Here is a 15,747-nt window from a genome sequence, read left to right on the forward strand (position 1 = left end):
GTTTCTAGTTTTCATTTAACCAAATTGAGCTTGGGGCTTCGCCAGCATGACTCGTGGTGAAGCTACATTGTTAGCTAGCAATACAGTTTGCCGACGCAGCTCATGTCGGGTGGTAACGTTATTAGCCGGTTAGCATTGAGCTAGCGATATTACACATTCGACAATGAAACAGCACAATATTGATGAAACTCACCAAAACAGTCTTGGGAAGTGGTGTGTTCTTTAACGAAAGGTTATCCTATAACCTAGTTATATGAATACTGGCTGAGCGTCTCGCTCTTCGCCATATTGAGATATCTTTATCTCCAGCACCTACTGTGCTTCATTAACGAAAACAATGCACCCATGCACTTGACCAGGCCCCGCCCCAGTGTCCCCTCATAAGACACCGGACATGGTCACACTCACCCTTTCTCGGGAACAAGTTTCCATCATAGAAACCCAACTAAAGTACCTCAGGGCGCGCTAAGAGCGAGACGCTCAGCCAGTATTCATATAACTAGATTATAGGATAACCTTTCGTTATATAGCATTACTGGCATCGCGTCTCGCTCTTCGCCATAATGAGATATGGGGCAGAGGAGACGCGTGGCCCGACAAATGTACCCCCTGAGGACCCGCAAGCCCTACCACCAGGGGGGAGGGGAGTCCCGTCCACCCGCCCTTCCTAGTGAAGAGGGGGCGGCAGTCAACTCCACCAAAGTGCGAAAAAAGAGGGAACCAGAGACCCCTAAAAACGCACAGCACACATCACCCCGTGGCACACACCCACACACCCCAGCTAACCCACCGAAAGGCGGGACGCAGGGGAGGTCCCATACCTCAGAACCGCCTGGGAGATAGAACCCCCAGTCATGTCCATGAGGTAAAACCCAACGAAGGGACCCGGGGAGGACCAGGAGGCCGCAGCACAGATGTCCTCCACCGAGGCCCCCCCTAACAAGGCGGCAGAGGCAGCCACTCCACGAGTGGAGTGCGCCCTGACACCCCCAGGGGGGGCCAGCCCAGCCAACGTGTAGCAAAGGGCAATGCCCTCGCACAACCAATGTGACAGGCGCTGCTTGGACAGTGCCTTACCAGCGCGAGGGCCACCGTAACAAACAAAGAGCTGATCGGTAGCCCTGAGGTCCCGAGCCCGACCGAGGTAAACCCCCAAAGCCCGGACACGACAGGTGAGGCTTGCCTCCAACTCACCAGCGTGAGGAGGCAGATGAAACGCCTGAATCACAATATCCCTGGAGCGAAAAGAGCTCCGGATATTTTTTGGCACGAAGACTGGATTAGGCCTCAGAGTCGCACCGCTATTCACACGAATAGACAAGCACTCAAGCCGCACCGAGAGAGCACCTAACCCTATCCCCTGACGACGTAGAGGCTCCAGCGCGGTCTCTACGCACTTGGTGAATGTGCGGGGGGCCAGAGAGTAGCCGAACGGCAGCCTCTGGTATTCATACGCCACACCGCAAGGCTGTCGGCCTTGCGGTCACCTGTTGACGTTGTGCCCAGGGTACCTCAGGCCGGGGAAACATGGCCGCTGGTTGAGGGCCTCGCCACAGCCGTTGACGAAGCCGTACTCTCACCTCTGGCTGCATGGTGCGAGGCGGTGTGGGGCCCAGGTCAAATACCGCCCGCGTTTCCGCGGAAAGACAAAAGAGTCCCTCTGCGGAAAGAGGAGCCCTAAGGAGAAGAAACCTTTCCTCCTCCCCAAGGGAAGACTGCTCCAACCAGAGATGCCTATGAATAAGAGTTGATAGCATCCTGATCCTCCCTGCGGTTATAGCTTGCGACTGATTTAAGAGTTCTATAACCCCAAAAACACGCGCGACGTTTTCGGCGTCGGCTGGCCCTGCAGCCCCACTACCCGACACCAATGTGGACAGAAAAACAGTCAGCTGAGCAATGACACTGGCCGCTGCTAAATTCCATCCTGTGGCGGTATAAACATCATCAGCCCATACCGCCACCTGCCGAGCCGACTCGCCCTCAGGCGTCGGCTTCCTGCCAGGGCAAAGGATCGATGCTACCTGGCTCTCAAGCCAGGGTACACCTGCCTTGCGCCCTGTTGTCAGCCCATTCACCCATAAAAAGGGTAAATAAGCCTCAGCAAAACCCCCCACATTAGCTACCGACTGACCTTCATCAATGAACCGGTTAAGAGGAGGGAAAAGTGGTGACAGCCCACAGCGGGGAACAACGGAACAGTGACCCAGCATTGTAGCATTATCATTAGCCGCACGCTCCAGGATAGCTGGGAAAACATCCAACTCAGAGTCATGACGACAACGTTTACCCAGATATCCTGCCCCTTGCGCCAATACAGACTTCGGTTGTCTCCCTGATACTAAACCGGATACGGAATGCCATCGACCCCCACCTCAGGGAGAACCAAAATGGTTTCCGAGAGAAGAGGTCCACTGTGGCCCAGATCTTGGCCTTGAGAAGAATCATCGAGGAGGTGAAGAAGAACAACCTGACAGCGGTACTGTGCTTTATCGACTTCAAAAAGGCTTTTGACTCGATACACAGAGCCGTGATGATGAGGATACTCAAGGCCTACGGAGTCCCTCCCAATCTACTCCGGGCCATAGGGATCATGCACACGGGTACAAGGGCCAAAGTGGTAACCCCAGACGGCAACAGTGAAGAATTTGACATCCTGGCTGGAGTGGTGCAAGGGGACACCCTTGCCCCCTTCCTTTTCGTCATAGTCCTCGACTATGCGCTCAGGAAGGCCATCAATGGACGGCAGCAGGAACTTGGTCTCACAATAACCCCAAGGAGATCGAGACGACACCCCGCCATAGTCCTAACAGACCTTGACTACGCGGACGACATCAGCCTGCTCTCTGACCACGTGGAGCAGGCACAGGAACTCCTGTGCAGAGTGGAGACGGAGTGCGCCAAGGTTGGCCTCAGGCTAAATGCCAAGAAAACCGAGGTCATAATGTATAACATCCTCCCGGATCATCCACCTCTAAGGACAACAGGAGGCTCTGCTCTAAAGGAAGTCGGTGATTTCAAATACCTGGGCTCGTGGGTCAACTCGTCCGAACAAGACCTTAAAGTGAGGAAGGCGCTTGCGTGGAGGGCTCTGAACGGCATGACCAGTGTGTGGAAATCCAACATCCCCCGTCAAATCAAGCTCAACTTCTTTCATGCAACATTTGAGTCTGTCCTTTTGTATGGCAGTGAATGCTGGACCTTGAAGCCCACCCTGCAGAAGTCCTTGGATGGGTGCTACACCAGAATGATGTGTGTGGTGCTCAACATCAACAGGGATGAGCATGTCACTAATGCAAACTTGTATGGGGGGGTGCTAAAGGTGAGCGATAAAGTGGCAGTCAGGAGAATGAGGCTGGCAGGTCACTGCCAGAGACACCATGAGCTGCCAACCAGCAAACTTGTGCTGTGGGAACCAACACACGTGGCATCGATCACGAGGGTGTCCCACATTAACCTACGTGGACGTACTCAGGAGAGATGCGGGAACAGAATGCACCGGCGAGCTAGCCAGATGCATGGAGGATCGGGATGACTGGAAGCACCGATGGAGGGCCCGTCCGAGGACGACCTAGATATACAACGAGCAGTATCACCAACGCCAGCATTGATGCCTGGTGGCGCAGGCCCTACCTGTGCGCGACCTAGCCCGACAGCTAGCCGCCGCGCGACGTCCCTCGATCTGCTGTCAGAAGACGAGGAAACCCCAGGACAGGCCCGATGCGCTGTTAGAATGTGCCGAGAAGATTCCAGGGGCTGGCAAATCTCCGGCGAAACCCAACATTGTTCAATTTCCTTCTGCATTTCATAACTACTAGTTCATGGAGTGCACTGCAGCGTCCATGATGGAAACAAAAAAGAGGAAGGGTGAGTGTGACCACCCTTATAGGGGGACACTGGGGCGGGGCCTGGTCAAGTGCATGGGTGCATTGTTTTCGATCAAGCTCAACTTCTTTCATGCAACAGTTGAGTCTGTCCTTTTGTATGGCAGTGAATGCTGGACCTTGAAGCCCACCCTGCAGAAGTCCTTGGATGGGTGCTACACCAGAATGATGCGTGTGGGGCTCAACATCAACAGGGATGAGCATGTCACTAATGCAAACTTGTATGGGGGGGTGCTAAAGGTGAGCGATAAAGTGGCAGTCAGGAGAATGAGGCTGGCAGGTCACTGCCAGAGACACCATGAGCTGCCAACCAGCAAACTTGTGCTGTGGGAACCAACACACAGGCATCGATCACGAGGGCGTCCCACATTAACCTACGTGGACGTACTCAGGAGAGATGCGGGAACAGAATGCACCGGTGAGCTAGCCAGATGCATGGAGGATCGGGATGACTGGAAGCACCGATGGAAGGCCCGTCCGAGGACGACCTAGATATACAACGAGCAGTATCACCAACGCCAGCATTGATGCCTGGTGGCGCAGGCCCTACCTAGCCGCCGCGCGACGTCCCTCGATCTGCTGTCAGAAGACGAGGAAACCCCAGGACAGGCCCGATGCGCTGTTAGAATGTGCCGAGAAGATTCCAGGGGCTGGCAAATCTCCGGCGAAAACCCAACATTGTTCAATTTCCTTCTGCATTTCATAACTACTAGTTCATGGAGTGCACTGCAGCGTCCATGGTGGAAACAAAAAAGAGGAAGGGTGAGTGTGACCACCCTTATAGGGGGACACTGGGGCGGGGCCTGGTCAAGTGCATGGGTGCATTGTTTTCGATAATGAAGCACAGTAGGTGCTGGAGATAAAGATATATCTCAATATGGCGAAGAGCGAGACGCGATGCCAGTAATGCTATATAACAGCAACACCCTCTTCGGTTTTGTAACTGGGGGAATCTTTTATGACTGTTTGATAACTATTATCATGGTGCTAGTTCATGCTGTATCTGCGTCAGTCTCCGTCAAACTCTGATCGCATCTGGTGTAAGGCGCGAACTGCTACTTTCTTCCGTTCTGAGATAACTTAAAGGGGCAGTGAGGCAATTCAAAGGATTTGGTCAAAACGTTGTTAACCTCACATGAATATACATATAACCAAATAGCATTAACTGTTTATGTTCTTATACAATAGCATTAACTATTTGTTTATAACTAAATAGTTATGAATCTGAAACCTGGGTTACACTAACACTATGGTGTAGTGTTAAAGTGTTTAAAGTGTCTAAAGTGAGTGTGTGCATGTGGATGTGTGTGCAATGAATGTAGATGGATGGGTTGATGTTACATAGAGTCATTGAGCATCCTGATGGCCTGTAGATAGAAGCTCCTTTTGAGTCTCTCTGTACTGGCCATGCAACGCTTGGTGTAAATGTCCTGGAGAGTGGGAAGCCCACCTCCAATTGTGCATTCAGCTACTCTCTGCTGCGGTCGTGTGCTGTGCTATTCCCAAACCAGGAGGTGATGTTACAAGATGTTAAAACACTGACTTTGAGAGACTGTTGTGACTTTGAGGGAGATGTGTCATAAATAGATTGAGATTGTGCTCTGACAACAAAAAGTTAACATTCCTAGCACTTTCATTGTGTGAAAAACAAAGGTTATTTGATGTTGGCTCGTGTCGGTCCAACTCGCAGGCAGCTATTAAAGCGAGAAGTGTGCACTTTTAGTTTCTGAGATAACGTTTTTTGACCAACTTTTTTTGATTTTTTTTAACCACCCTTTAATTAACCAAACTATTTCTCTTGAGGGTAGTTTTGCTGTAATTCAACTCCTTCCAATATGAAGTAATTAGTAATTGGTCTCCTCTAGACAAGCAGATGACCACTCGCTCTGTGCCTTCATGAAGGTGCCTGGGGGAGGCCGGCTTATCTCTACCTTTTTGTCCTCACCATCTCTCCGTCTCTCTTCCCCCGCAGACGGAGCAATTTGTCCATGCTCTAAAAGACGAGCTGGTGAAGAGTGCCCTGCTGGCGCTGCATGCAGCGCGACCCGGCTACGTGTCCAAGACCCAGAGGGCACAGAGCCAGTCTCCAGCGGGCCAGCAACAGGGCCACATCCACCACAGTCCCAACCCAGCTCACAACCAGAGTCCGGTCCAGAACCTGCCGGGACATAGCCCGGCCACAGAGAGCCCTGTGGTGTGCAATAACGTAGAGGGGTCACAGACCTCGCCCCAAGGGGAAGGGGGACCTCAACCGCTGAAGCGCCAGGACTCCATACCACACCATAAGGAGTATGACGAGGAGGAATGGGCAAGTGTGGCTTATTTCTCTAACACGCAAGTTCTAAAATTAACCATGTAGGTTTACTGTACTTAAAGTCCCTAAAGAGCTAGACCAAGTTCAGGTTTGCTTTTATTTGTCACGTATAAAGTACATGTACATTACAGTGAAATGCTTGTTTCTGTATGAGCCCCTGAGAATGTGCTTCATACAGTAAAAACAAAAGTTAGTAAAAGAGGAATACAGTCCCAACACTACAAATATACAATATATATATACAATATACAAACTAAAGTACAACCTAAGTACAATGAAGTAAAAATGCAGACAATGAGGTACACAAAATAATAACAATAATAACTATTGAATAAATAGATCAATTATGGTGTAGTGTTTAAAGTGTCTAAAGTGAGTGTTAAGATGAGTGTTTGTTCGTGTGCATGTGTGCAAGTGAGTGTGTGCATGTGGATATGTGTGCAATGAGCCAATGAGTATAGATGGATGGGTTGATGTTACATAGAGTCATTGAGCATCCTAATGGCCTGGGGATAGAAGCTCCTTCTGAGTCTCTCTGTACTGGCCACGAGACTCCGGTAGCGTTTGCCTAACCACAGCAGTGCAAAGACCACAGCAGTGCAGTGTTTGGGTGGCTAGAGTCTTTGAATATTACCTTGGCCCTGCAACGCTTGGTGTAAATGTCCTGTTGTCCTCCAATTGTGCGTTCGGCTGATCGGGCCACTATCTGCATTCTGCTGCGGTCGTGTGCGGTCCCTGTCAAGTCCTCGGATATGTGGACTCCGAGGTACTTGAAACTACTCTCTCGACCAGTGGCCCGTAGATGCCGAGGGGGCTGTAGCCCACAATAATTTCTTTGGTTTTGCTGACGTTCAGGGGAGAGGCTGTTCTCCTGACACCACAGTGCCAGGTTCTCTCCCAGGTAGGCCCTCTCGTTGTTTGCAGAGATCAGGCCCACCAAGATTTGCTACCATAATAGCAGCATCTACGTTAGCTGTCTGGAGTTTGTTTACCTCGTCGTGAAGCTCTGAAAGCCCCAGTGTTGGCTTGAGGAGGAATATAGACTCTGATCGAGATGACTGACGTGAATTCTCTTTGGATGGAGAATGGATGACACTTGATGGATATATATTCCAGGTTGGCCGAGCAGTGGTCCGATAATTCCTTCACGTTCCCTGGATTGCACCAGTTGTTGTTGATCATGAAGGACACTCCACCTCCCCTCGACTTTACGGAATCCTCCGTTCTGTCCCTACGTAGACAGAGAAGTTGTCCGCCGGCTGTATAGCATGGTCCGGGACCTCTGGTGTCAGCCAAGTTCACTCACTCTTGCTAATTGCAAATTGTACAACCTTTAATTAACACCCTGTAGTAGCCAGTTTCTACTTCAGCATACACAGAACACACACGATAATTGGCGTCTCTCGTTCATGCTTTTGCATCTCAGTTTTTTGTAGTTTTAGTTTTTCTCACTCTCTTTCTTCCACATCACTTCTCTTCCACTCGTCATCTCTGGTATCAGTCTGCAGAGACAGAGGAAGGGGGGGGGGGGGGGGAGAATCTGAGAGACAGAGAAAAACAGACTGAAAGAGAGAGAGACAGACAGAAAGAGTGGGAGAGAGAGAGAGACACAGACTGACAGAGACAGACAGACAGACAGACAGACAGACAGACAGACAGACAGACAGACAGACAGACAGACAGACAGACAGACAGACAGACAGACAGACAGACAGACAGACAGACGTAAACAGGATAAATGGAGATAGGGAGGGAGAGAGAGAGACAGACAGACTGTGTTATTGAAGCTTTGTGTGTGTGTGTGTGTGTGTGTGTGTGTGTGTGTGTGTGTGTGTGTGTGTGTGTGTGTGTGTGTGTGTGTGTGTGTGTGTGTGTCCTCTAGGACAGGGTGTGGGCCAACGTGGCCAAAAGTCTCAACTGCGTCATCGCCATGGTAGATAAACTGCAGGAACAGGACGACAGCAAGCAGGAGCCAATCCCTGACCTCAAACTGCAGGAGCCAATCCCTGATCCCAAACTGCAGGAGCCAATCCCTGACCTCAAACTGACTGACGTCATCACCTCACACAATCCCGGTAAAAGAATGAATGCTCTCGCTTCGCCGCTATGCTTTGCTTTATAGTTTCATGTATACGTATAGATGAATCGTTAATAGTCCAGCAATAGTGCTGATCCTCAGTAGAGTTTTATGCAACATATGGCAGTGGAAAAAATACTGTGTGGGCCTTTGGTGGTTTGGGGCACCTTGTAGTACGGGGCCCCCGGAGCATGTGCCTGGAGCGCCCGGTCTGTTAACCCTTTCACTATCACACTACAGAAGGTTAACCCTTTCACTACCACACTACAGACGGTGTCTGTAGTGTGGTAGTGAAAGGGTTAACCTTATGTAGTGTGGTTGTGAAAGGGTTAACCCTTTGTCATGTGGCGGTGAGAGGGTTAACCTTCTGTATTGTCGCAGTGAAAGGGTTAACCCTTTGTTAGTGTGGTAGTGAAAGGGTTAATGCAGGCATCAAGGATATACAACATACATGGATCAATGGTTCTGTGACTAAACTTACACTGTGAGGCAAGCAGTAATGACAATCACATGGTGTATTATGTTTCATTGGCACTTATTGTGAGGAGAGCGATCACTCTGCACCAAACCAGAAGAGTTCTGTTGTCTCTGCAACAATGAGCAGTAGGAAAAATAACAGAGAATGGCCTGTAGCTCGAGCTGATGAAAGCTACGTTTGCTATGCAGAACCATTCTCTATTGACCGTCAGACGTTCAATCGACCAATGAAATCCTGCCTCAAGCTTGCGCCCAGACGAGTGCCCAGTCTGTCGCCGGTGCCAACTGGCTCGCAATGCAGCGGTATTAGTCCGACTGACAGACGCTGTGTGTGTGTGTGCGTGCGTGCGTAGACATGTGTGTCTGTGCACGCAAACAACGTCTATGTTGGTGTTTGTGCATCTGTCAATGCATGCTTGTATGTGTGTGTGTGTAACTATACAAATAGGCTTAACTTGCCATGCTTTTCAACATGGATTGTGCATGTTTGCGGATTCGTGTCAATACCTGTGTGTGTGTGTGTGTGTGTGTGTGTGTGTGTGTGTGTGTGTGTGTGTGTGTGTGTGTGTGTGTGTGTGTGTGTGTGTGTGTGTGTGTGTGTGTGTGTGTGTGTGTGTGTGTGTGTGCATTCTTGTGTACTGTACATTTGCATGTGCACGCATGTCTGCACCCGTCTGTGTCAGCTGGCAGGCCAGTGCACGTATATACAAACACAGAGAGAGATAAGCCGGCCTCCCCCAGGCACCTTCATGAAGGCACAGAGCGAGTGGTCATCTGCTTGTCTAAATAAAAACATGGAAGGGAATAATGAGAGATGGGGGTTTATCTCTGAGCTGTGATGGCTGAGGCCAAGCCTGTTGTTGACAAGGCTTTGTGGGGGAGGGGGGGTTTGGACAGGTGGCCCACTGAGAAGCTGACAGTCGGCGCTCCCCGGTCTTTCCTTTCCCTCTTTGCGGTATTTGCGGAACAAGATAAGGCTTGATTTCTTTGACAAGGGAAGGGCACAGCCGGATGTGGTGTACCTTCAATGCTCACTACGCCTCGCACTATGATTTTGTGAGTGAGTGAGTGAGTGAGTGAGTGAGTGAGTGAGTGAGTGAGTGAGTGAGTGAGTGAGTGAGTGAGTGTGTTTGTGCGTGCGTGCGTGTGTGTGTGTGTGTGTGTGTGTGTGTGTGTCTGTGTGTGTGTATGCGTGCAGATGTGCATGTAGATGTACTGTATGTGTGTGTGCACATGTGTTTGTGTGAGCGGGTCCCTTTGATGTCTGATCCCTGTGCATATGTCACAGTGAGTGAAGGGGAGATCTTTTGTGGACCCACAACCATTATTTTGTTCATTACCTCAATCTCTTTCATGTGTAGGGACTGCAACTCTTTACAACACAGACTATAATAGGCAAAAGCTGCTTTTGACATTACCTAGACAATATGCCCCCCTGCTGCCCATTTACCAGTACTTCAGTCATCCCACAGCTAAAGCTCGACCAGAGTTGCCTAGCGGAGGTGATTAGGTTGTTAAAGATCCGGTCCAGACAGAACCCTCTCTCCTCTGTCTCCCCTCTCAGCTACCTATACTTTCCATTAAAGAAAGACAGAAGAAAGAAAGAAAGAAAGAAAGAAAGAAAGAAAGAAAGAAAGAAAGAAAGAAAGAAAGAAAGAAAGAAAGAAAGAAAGAAAGAAAGAAAGAAAGAAAGAAAGAAAGAAAGAAAGAAAGAAAGAAAGAGAAGTAACTTGAGTAATGTTTGTATTGGACATATATATATTATATATATATACTTTGAATTGCTTTCAGGTTTGAATTGCCTATCAGCTCTTCTGATCCACTCGGGTAAGACCAGTGCCACAAGATCAATAAATGGCTACAGTCTAATTTCCAGAGCATAACATGTGAACGACACAAATGTAAAACAGTGCCCAAAGTTATTATAAAGTTAAGAAATTAATTTTGTGTTGCTGTTTTCTGAGCCACAAGGTGCCCATCTTCCACAGTGCAGTTTTGGAACAATCCATTTGAAGCACCTACAGAGTAAATATGAAGCCTTACCTTAGAGCAAACATAATGCCTTGCCTTTTAAGCCAAGCTAATAATTTTGACCTTAACAGTATTGTACTTTGTAATTTTCTACTAGTTATTAATTTACTATTTTCCTTCTTTGCGCCATTCTGAAAAACCAAAGACAAGGAAAAACACAGGCCATGTATAAAACAGTTCAGTGCTGTAATATAAAATAATTAGATTAGAACATTTGAATGTCCTCATTAAGGCAATTTGTTAAATGAATGCACATAGAAATAAATAGATAACAATAAGGAATTAAATAAAAAAGGAAGGAGAGGAAAACTAAATAATATTGACCGACAAGGTGAAGCTTTAGCTTATTATACCTACCTTTTTACATAACATTATAGTAGACAACCCTTTCACTGCTAGCTTTAGCTCATTATACCTACCCCTTTTACGTAACATATTCTAACAGACAACCCTTTCACTGTTACAGAAGCTTTAGCTCATTATACCTACCCTTTTAGTATTTACAGGCACACTTCAGAGACAAAGACATGGATTGACACTCTATATAGCTCAGCTAGGAGGCAGGCTCAGCTCTGGTCAAAGGCCAGGGAGAAGAGACTCTTAACAGGCGCCCCCAAAAGTGGCAATTTTTTTACTTGAACTTGAGGACTGCATACTTTCTTGCAAACCAAAATACTATACTTTATACTTATAGCACAAGCCCAGGGCCCTCATTTATCAATGTTGCGTACGCACATATATGTGCGTAACCCCTGCGTACGATCATTTCTAAGCAAAGTGTGGGACTTATCTATTTGAACTTGTGCTTGACTTTGTGCGTATATATACGCACAGCTCGGAGCATGCGTAGCTGGCGCCCGGTGGTAGAATATTGAATATTGCACTGCGGAAATAAGCTTCTGTGCATTAGTTTCAACAATGACGTGTTCAACTTCTGTATGAACCGTAATTCATTATAGTTCATTGTAAGATAGCGACAGTGTAATTATAACGGGCTCACGCGCAAACAAGAGGTTGGCCTGCCTGCTTGTTTGGCACGGGGGGGCAGACGCAGAACACCCACCTCCAAACGCGATTAAATATTGTTTCAAATAAAAAGCGACATACTATTATTTTGTGTCATGTTTCCAAATAAGATTGGCCACAACGAAATGCTTTCTACTTCAATTTGTTGGTTAGAATAGATTACCGCGCTCCGTTGAAACTTCACTGAGACTAAAAGTAAAAGAGTATTTTTTTTGTGAGCTCCGCGCACAGACGTGATAATAATAATAATAGCTTCATTTTAGCTTTAATATAGCGCCTTTCAAGAGACCCAAGGTCGCTTTACATAGATAGGGGGGGGGGGGATAACAAAGTAATAAACATAGTGGACAGACACAACATATAAATATGATGATGGGATTCAAGTTCGCGTTTTTATTGATCACATATGGCAGGCTATACATAGGCTACATGGCACGGTCCATCGTGATATTGTAGATGGATCGAGTAATATACTGTTATTACTGTACCACCCAAAGCTCCATCACAAATGCAGTTATGTGAATAGAAAGGGATTCCACTGTCGTTGCTGCCGGGAGGAAAGGCATGCTGCATGTTTTCAATTCATTAAATAAAACGGATACTTTTTGCAAGGGTTTATGACTGTCATACAAATAATCAACCAACTACATACTGTAACTTTTCAGTGCACGTTCTTCTTTACATTGTGACAACAGCCTTGTGAGCTCCCGCACACAGACATGATGGAATTCAAGTTCATGTTTGTATTGATCACATATAGGCAGGCTACACATGGCGTATAGGCTACATCATACATGGCAGTGAGATTCATTGTTCTTGTATATGCTCTCGTATTATTGTTTATATAGGCTACCAAATACCGACATCAAAATAGATTGTATGCCTCTAGAAATCATATGCAGCAAGTAGAAAATTTACGGAAAATCCATCGCGATTTGGAATAAAATGTAGGAGAACTTTAATCCCTGGGTATTAATCGAACAAAGCGGAAAAAGGCAGTCATATTCCAGCACGGTCTTTATTAGTTAATATGGTCTTTAAGTTAATAGATATCATATCTGACATCACCGTACGTGTACATGTCTGTCAGCCTGTCACGTATTTCTCCATAACACTCTTCTCTCGGCTTAGTCCACTTTTCCACATTTCATGGGGGTGTTCCATTACCGTATATGGTTAATTACGGGCGGTGCTATATGCAAATAGGTAAAACCGTGCACGAGCTGCAGCGTAGGATCAAAGTGATATTTATCAAGACGGTGTGCGTACGACCTGTGTACGCACGTGTGATAAATCCCGTTTGCTTTGTGCGTACACACATTCTAAATTATGTGCTTAAGAACAAAGATATAACACTTTCTAAGAATTGTTGATAAATGAGGGCCCTGGTCTCTTTTGAAAGATAACATTCTGAGGTTTCTGATACAATAAAGAAAATTCACTTTTAGTGCTAATGAAATAGAGTAACATAGGTCTGAACTTGATTTGAACTTGAACTTGTGTACTCACGTTTTTCTGTAGTAGTTGCAATGTCCAAAAGTATATTTCCCAAAAAATTGGTATGGCTGAAAAAACATCCTGGGTCCATAACCTGAAGTATTGTGTAGTGCATGTCTAAATTTCATAAAAATCCGTTCAGAGATTAGTGATATAGAGCGATTTTGGTAAAAAGTAAACAAATTAAATAAAAAAAGGTCTGCAGTTTTCCATTTTCTCATAGACTCCAATGCATTCGGCAAATTTTTTACTTCCTGTTTTCGCTCGTGACTTTTCACCTAGATCCCTGATTCGTTCACCCCCCCCCTCACTCATTGGTTACATCCCGGTCTAATAATTATTGAGATTGCCAAATGATTGACGGAGCTAGAGCGTCGGGAGTGGTAATCGAACAAATTGAAAGTCTGCTAATGACTTTGGTGCACACCTCACATATCGGCATGTAACTCGAGAATTTAATTCTATCTATATATTATTGTATTAAAAAATATGCACACCCGAGCCGCTAGCGGTCGCCAAAGTGCCGTGTAGTGTCGGTGGGCAAATTTGTGTATTTATTCCAGCACTGGTCTATATTCTTATCCTTTTCAACACATCTGTGACTGTAGTTAGGGACCGTACATACTGTATAATGTGATATATATCTCAATACATTGTGGTAATGTATTAGTAGCAGCCTATTCACTGGCTTCCAGTCAAGTCCTGCATCAATTTCAAGATCCTCCTCATCACCTACAAAGCCCTTCACTCCCTTGCCCCCCGCTACCTAGCGGACCTCCTCCATCCCTACATCCCCCCCGGAGGCTGCGGTCATCTGACTCCGGTCTCCTCTCCATCCCCACCACCAACATGTGGACTTGTTGGTCCCAGAGCCTTCTCTGTGGCCGCACCCACCCTCTGGAACTCACTCCCTCCAAACATCCGTAGTGCTACATCCCTGCACTCCTTCAAATCCCAACTCAAAACCACATTTTCACCAAATTTGTAAATTACTGATTTCCCCTTTTTTCTTTCTTTCTTTCTTTCCTTTTGATTATTATTTTGTTGTTACGTTGTTCCCTGTCCCTCTCACTTAGCTGTTAAGTGCCTTGGGTCTCCTGAAAGGCGCTATATAAATGTAAGATATTATTATTATTATTGTTATTCCATCACAGATGTCTTGGTTGGAAAATGTGGTGATTGTAGTCCACTAATAGGCGATTATCATCACATGACAACCATATAAAATTAACCTATCTCCCTCCCTCTCTCTCCCCCCCCCTCTCTCTCTCACTCATCTATCTCCCAGGAGACTGGAGGGAGCAGCTGTATCCCCTGGTGAGTCGGTTAAAGGAGTGTGTGTCTGAGGTGGTGGAGAGAGCGAAGAGGGCCATGACCTTTGTGCTCCTGCAGGAGGCAGCATGCAGCATCCCCCAGGGACTGCTCCTCCAGCAGAGGAGAGATGTGGTCTTCAGCCAGGCGGTAGGTGCCCCCGCATCCATTCACATCCAGCTATACTAGGTCCATGTAATACTAAGAAACTGGTTATTATCACTGGGAGATCCTTTGGAAGAGTTACATTTAGCATACAGTAGAGATTCTGAACTGTAGCCTAACACGTTGTGACAGACTCTGGGGTGTTTTGAGCTGTCACCAGATTGGAATTAATAAAATTCACATGGCACAAAGTAGAGGCACGTTTAACAGCAGTTGTATTGCTGTTTAGGGGAAAAGGAGAGGTTAGTGTGAGCGTCAGCCAGTCTGTAATCATTGAGAAGCGTCTTGGTCCGATAGCGGGGTTCGGTACACGTTGATCGGTTCTCATACGGGCGGGGGCTGATCAGGGAGCAGAGATGTTGGGCAAGCACAGAGCGATACACATGTGGGTTCTTCTCAGACAATCAAGGGTTATGGCACACACCGGGGTCCTCCTTCCAAAAAGTATATAAACACAGCATGGGGTCACACATTCCTCCTCTTCTCTCTCTTCTCTTACTCACTTCTCTCGTTCTGAACAGGATTCGCCCACAGCTACTCCAATGATTCTCTCTTTCTGTCTCCATTTTCTATGCTGCTTGATTGTGCTTTGATTGCGGTCACCTGTTCCGTGCACGTCTGCCACAGGTGCGCTGCATTGGGGCTGACACGCTCTGCTCTGCCGGGAGTCTCCTCGGATTTTATTATGGGCAAAAAGGCCCCAGTACCTTGGCTGAGCCATAGCGGCCATCCAGTACCACGCCAGCCGGTCTGCCACAACGTATTAATTTAAAATGTCTTCAAGTTATATTACAGTACCTCCTAAAAGGATCACAGTATTATATTGAACTGTAGCCTAACACATATTAAAATGTCTTCAAGTTATATTACAGTACCTCTTAGAAGCATCGCAGTATTATATTGAACTGTAGCCTAACACGTATTAAAATGTCTTCAAGTTATATTACAGTACACTACCTTTACCT

The 15,747-nt window shown here is 47.0% G+C and overlaps 1 protein-coding gene across 1 annotated transcript in view; it reads left to right on the top strand.

The window, feature by feature from the left end:
- inpp4b (inositol polyphosphate-4-phosphatase type II B) overlaps positions 1-15,747 on the top strand; it is a gene marked incomplete at its 5' end in the record, with an annotated part of 822,779 nt that overhangs the window by 741,045 nt on the left and 65,987 nt on the right. The window contains 3 exons of the mRNA XM_084318315.1: positions 5,857-6,192; positions 8,081-8,273; positions 14,595-14,767. Of these exons, the coding sequence (XP_084174441.1) occupies positions 5,857-6,192; positions 8,081-8,273; positions 14,595-14,767 (702 nt within the window). The remainder of the gene's footprint in view (positions 1-5,856; positions 6,193-8,080; positions 8,274-14,594; positions 14,768-15,747) is intronic.

The sequence above is a fragment of the Notolepis coatsorum genome (genome assembly GCF_963971535.1).
Source record: "Notolepis coatsorum genome assembly, chromosome: 7".
Classification (NCBI taxonomy): Eukaryota; Metazoa; Chordata; class Actinopteri; order Aulopiformes; family Paralepididae; genus Notolepis; species Notolepis coatsorum.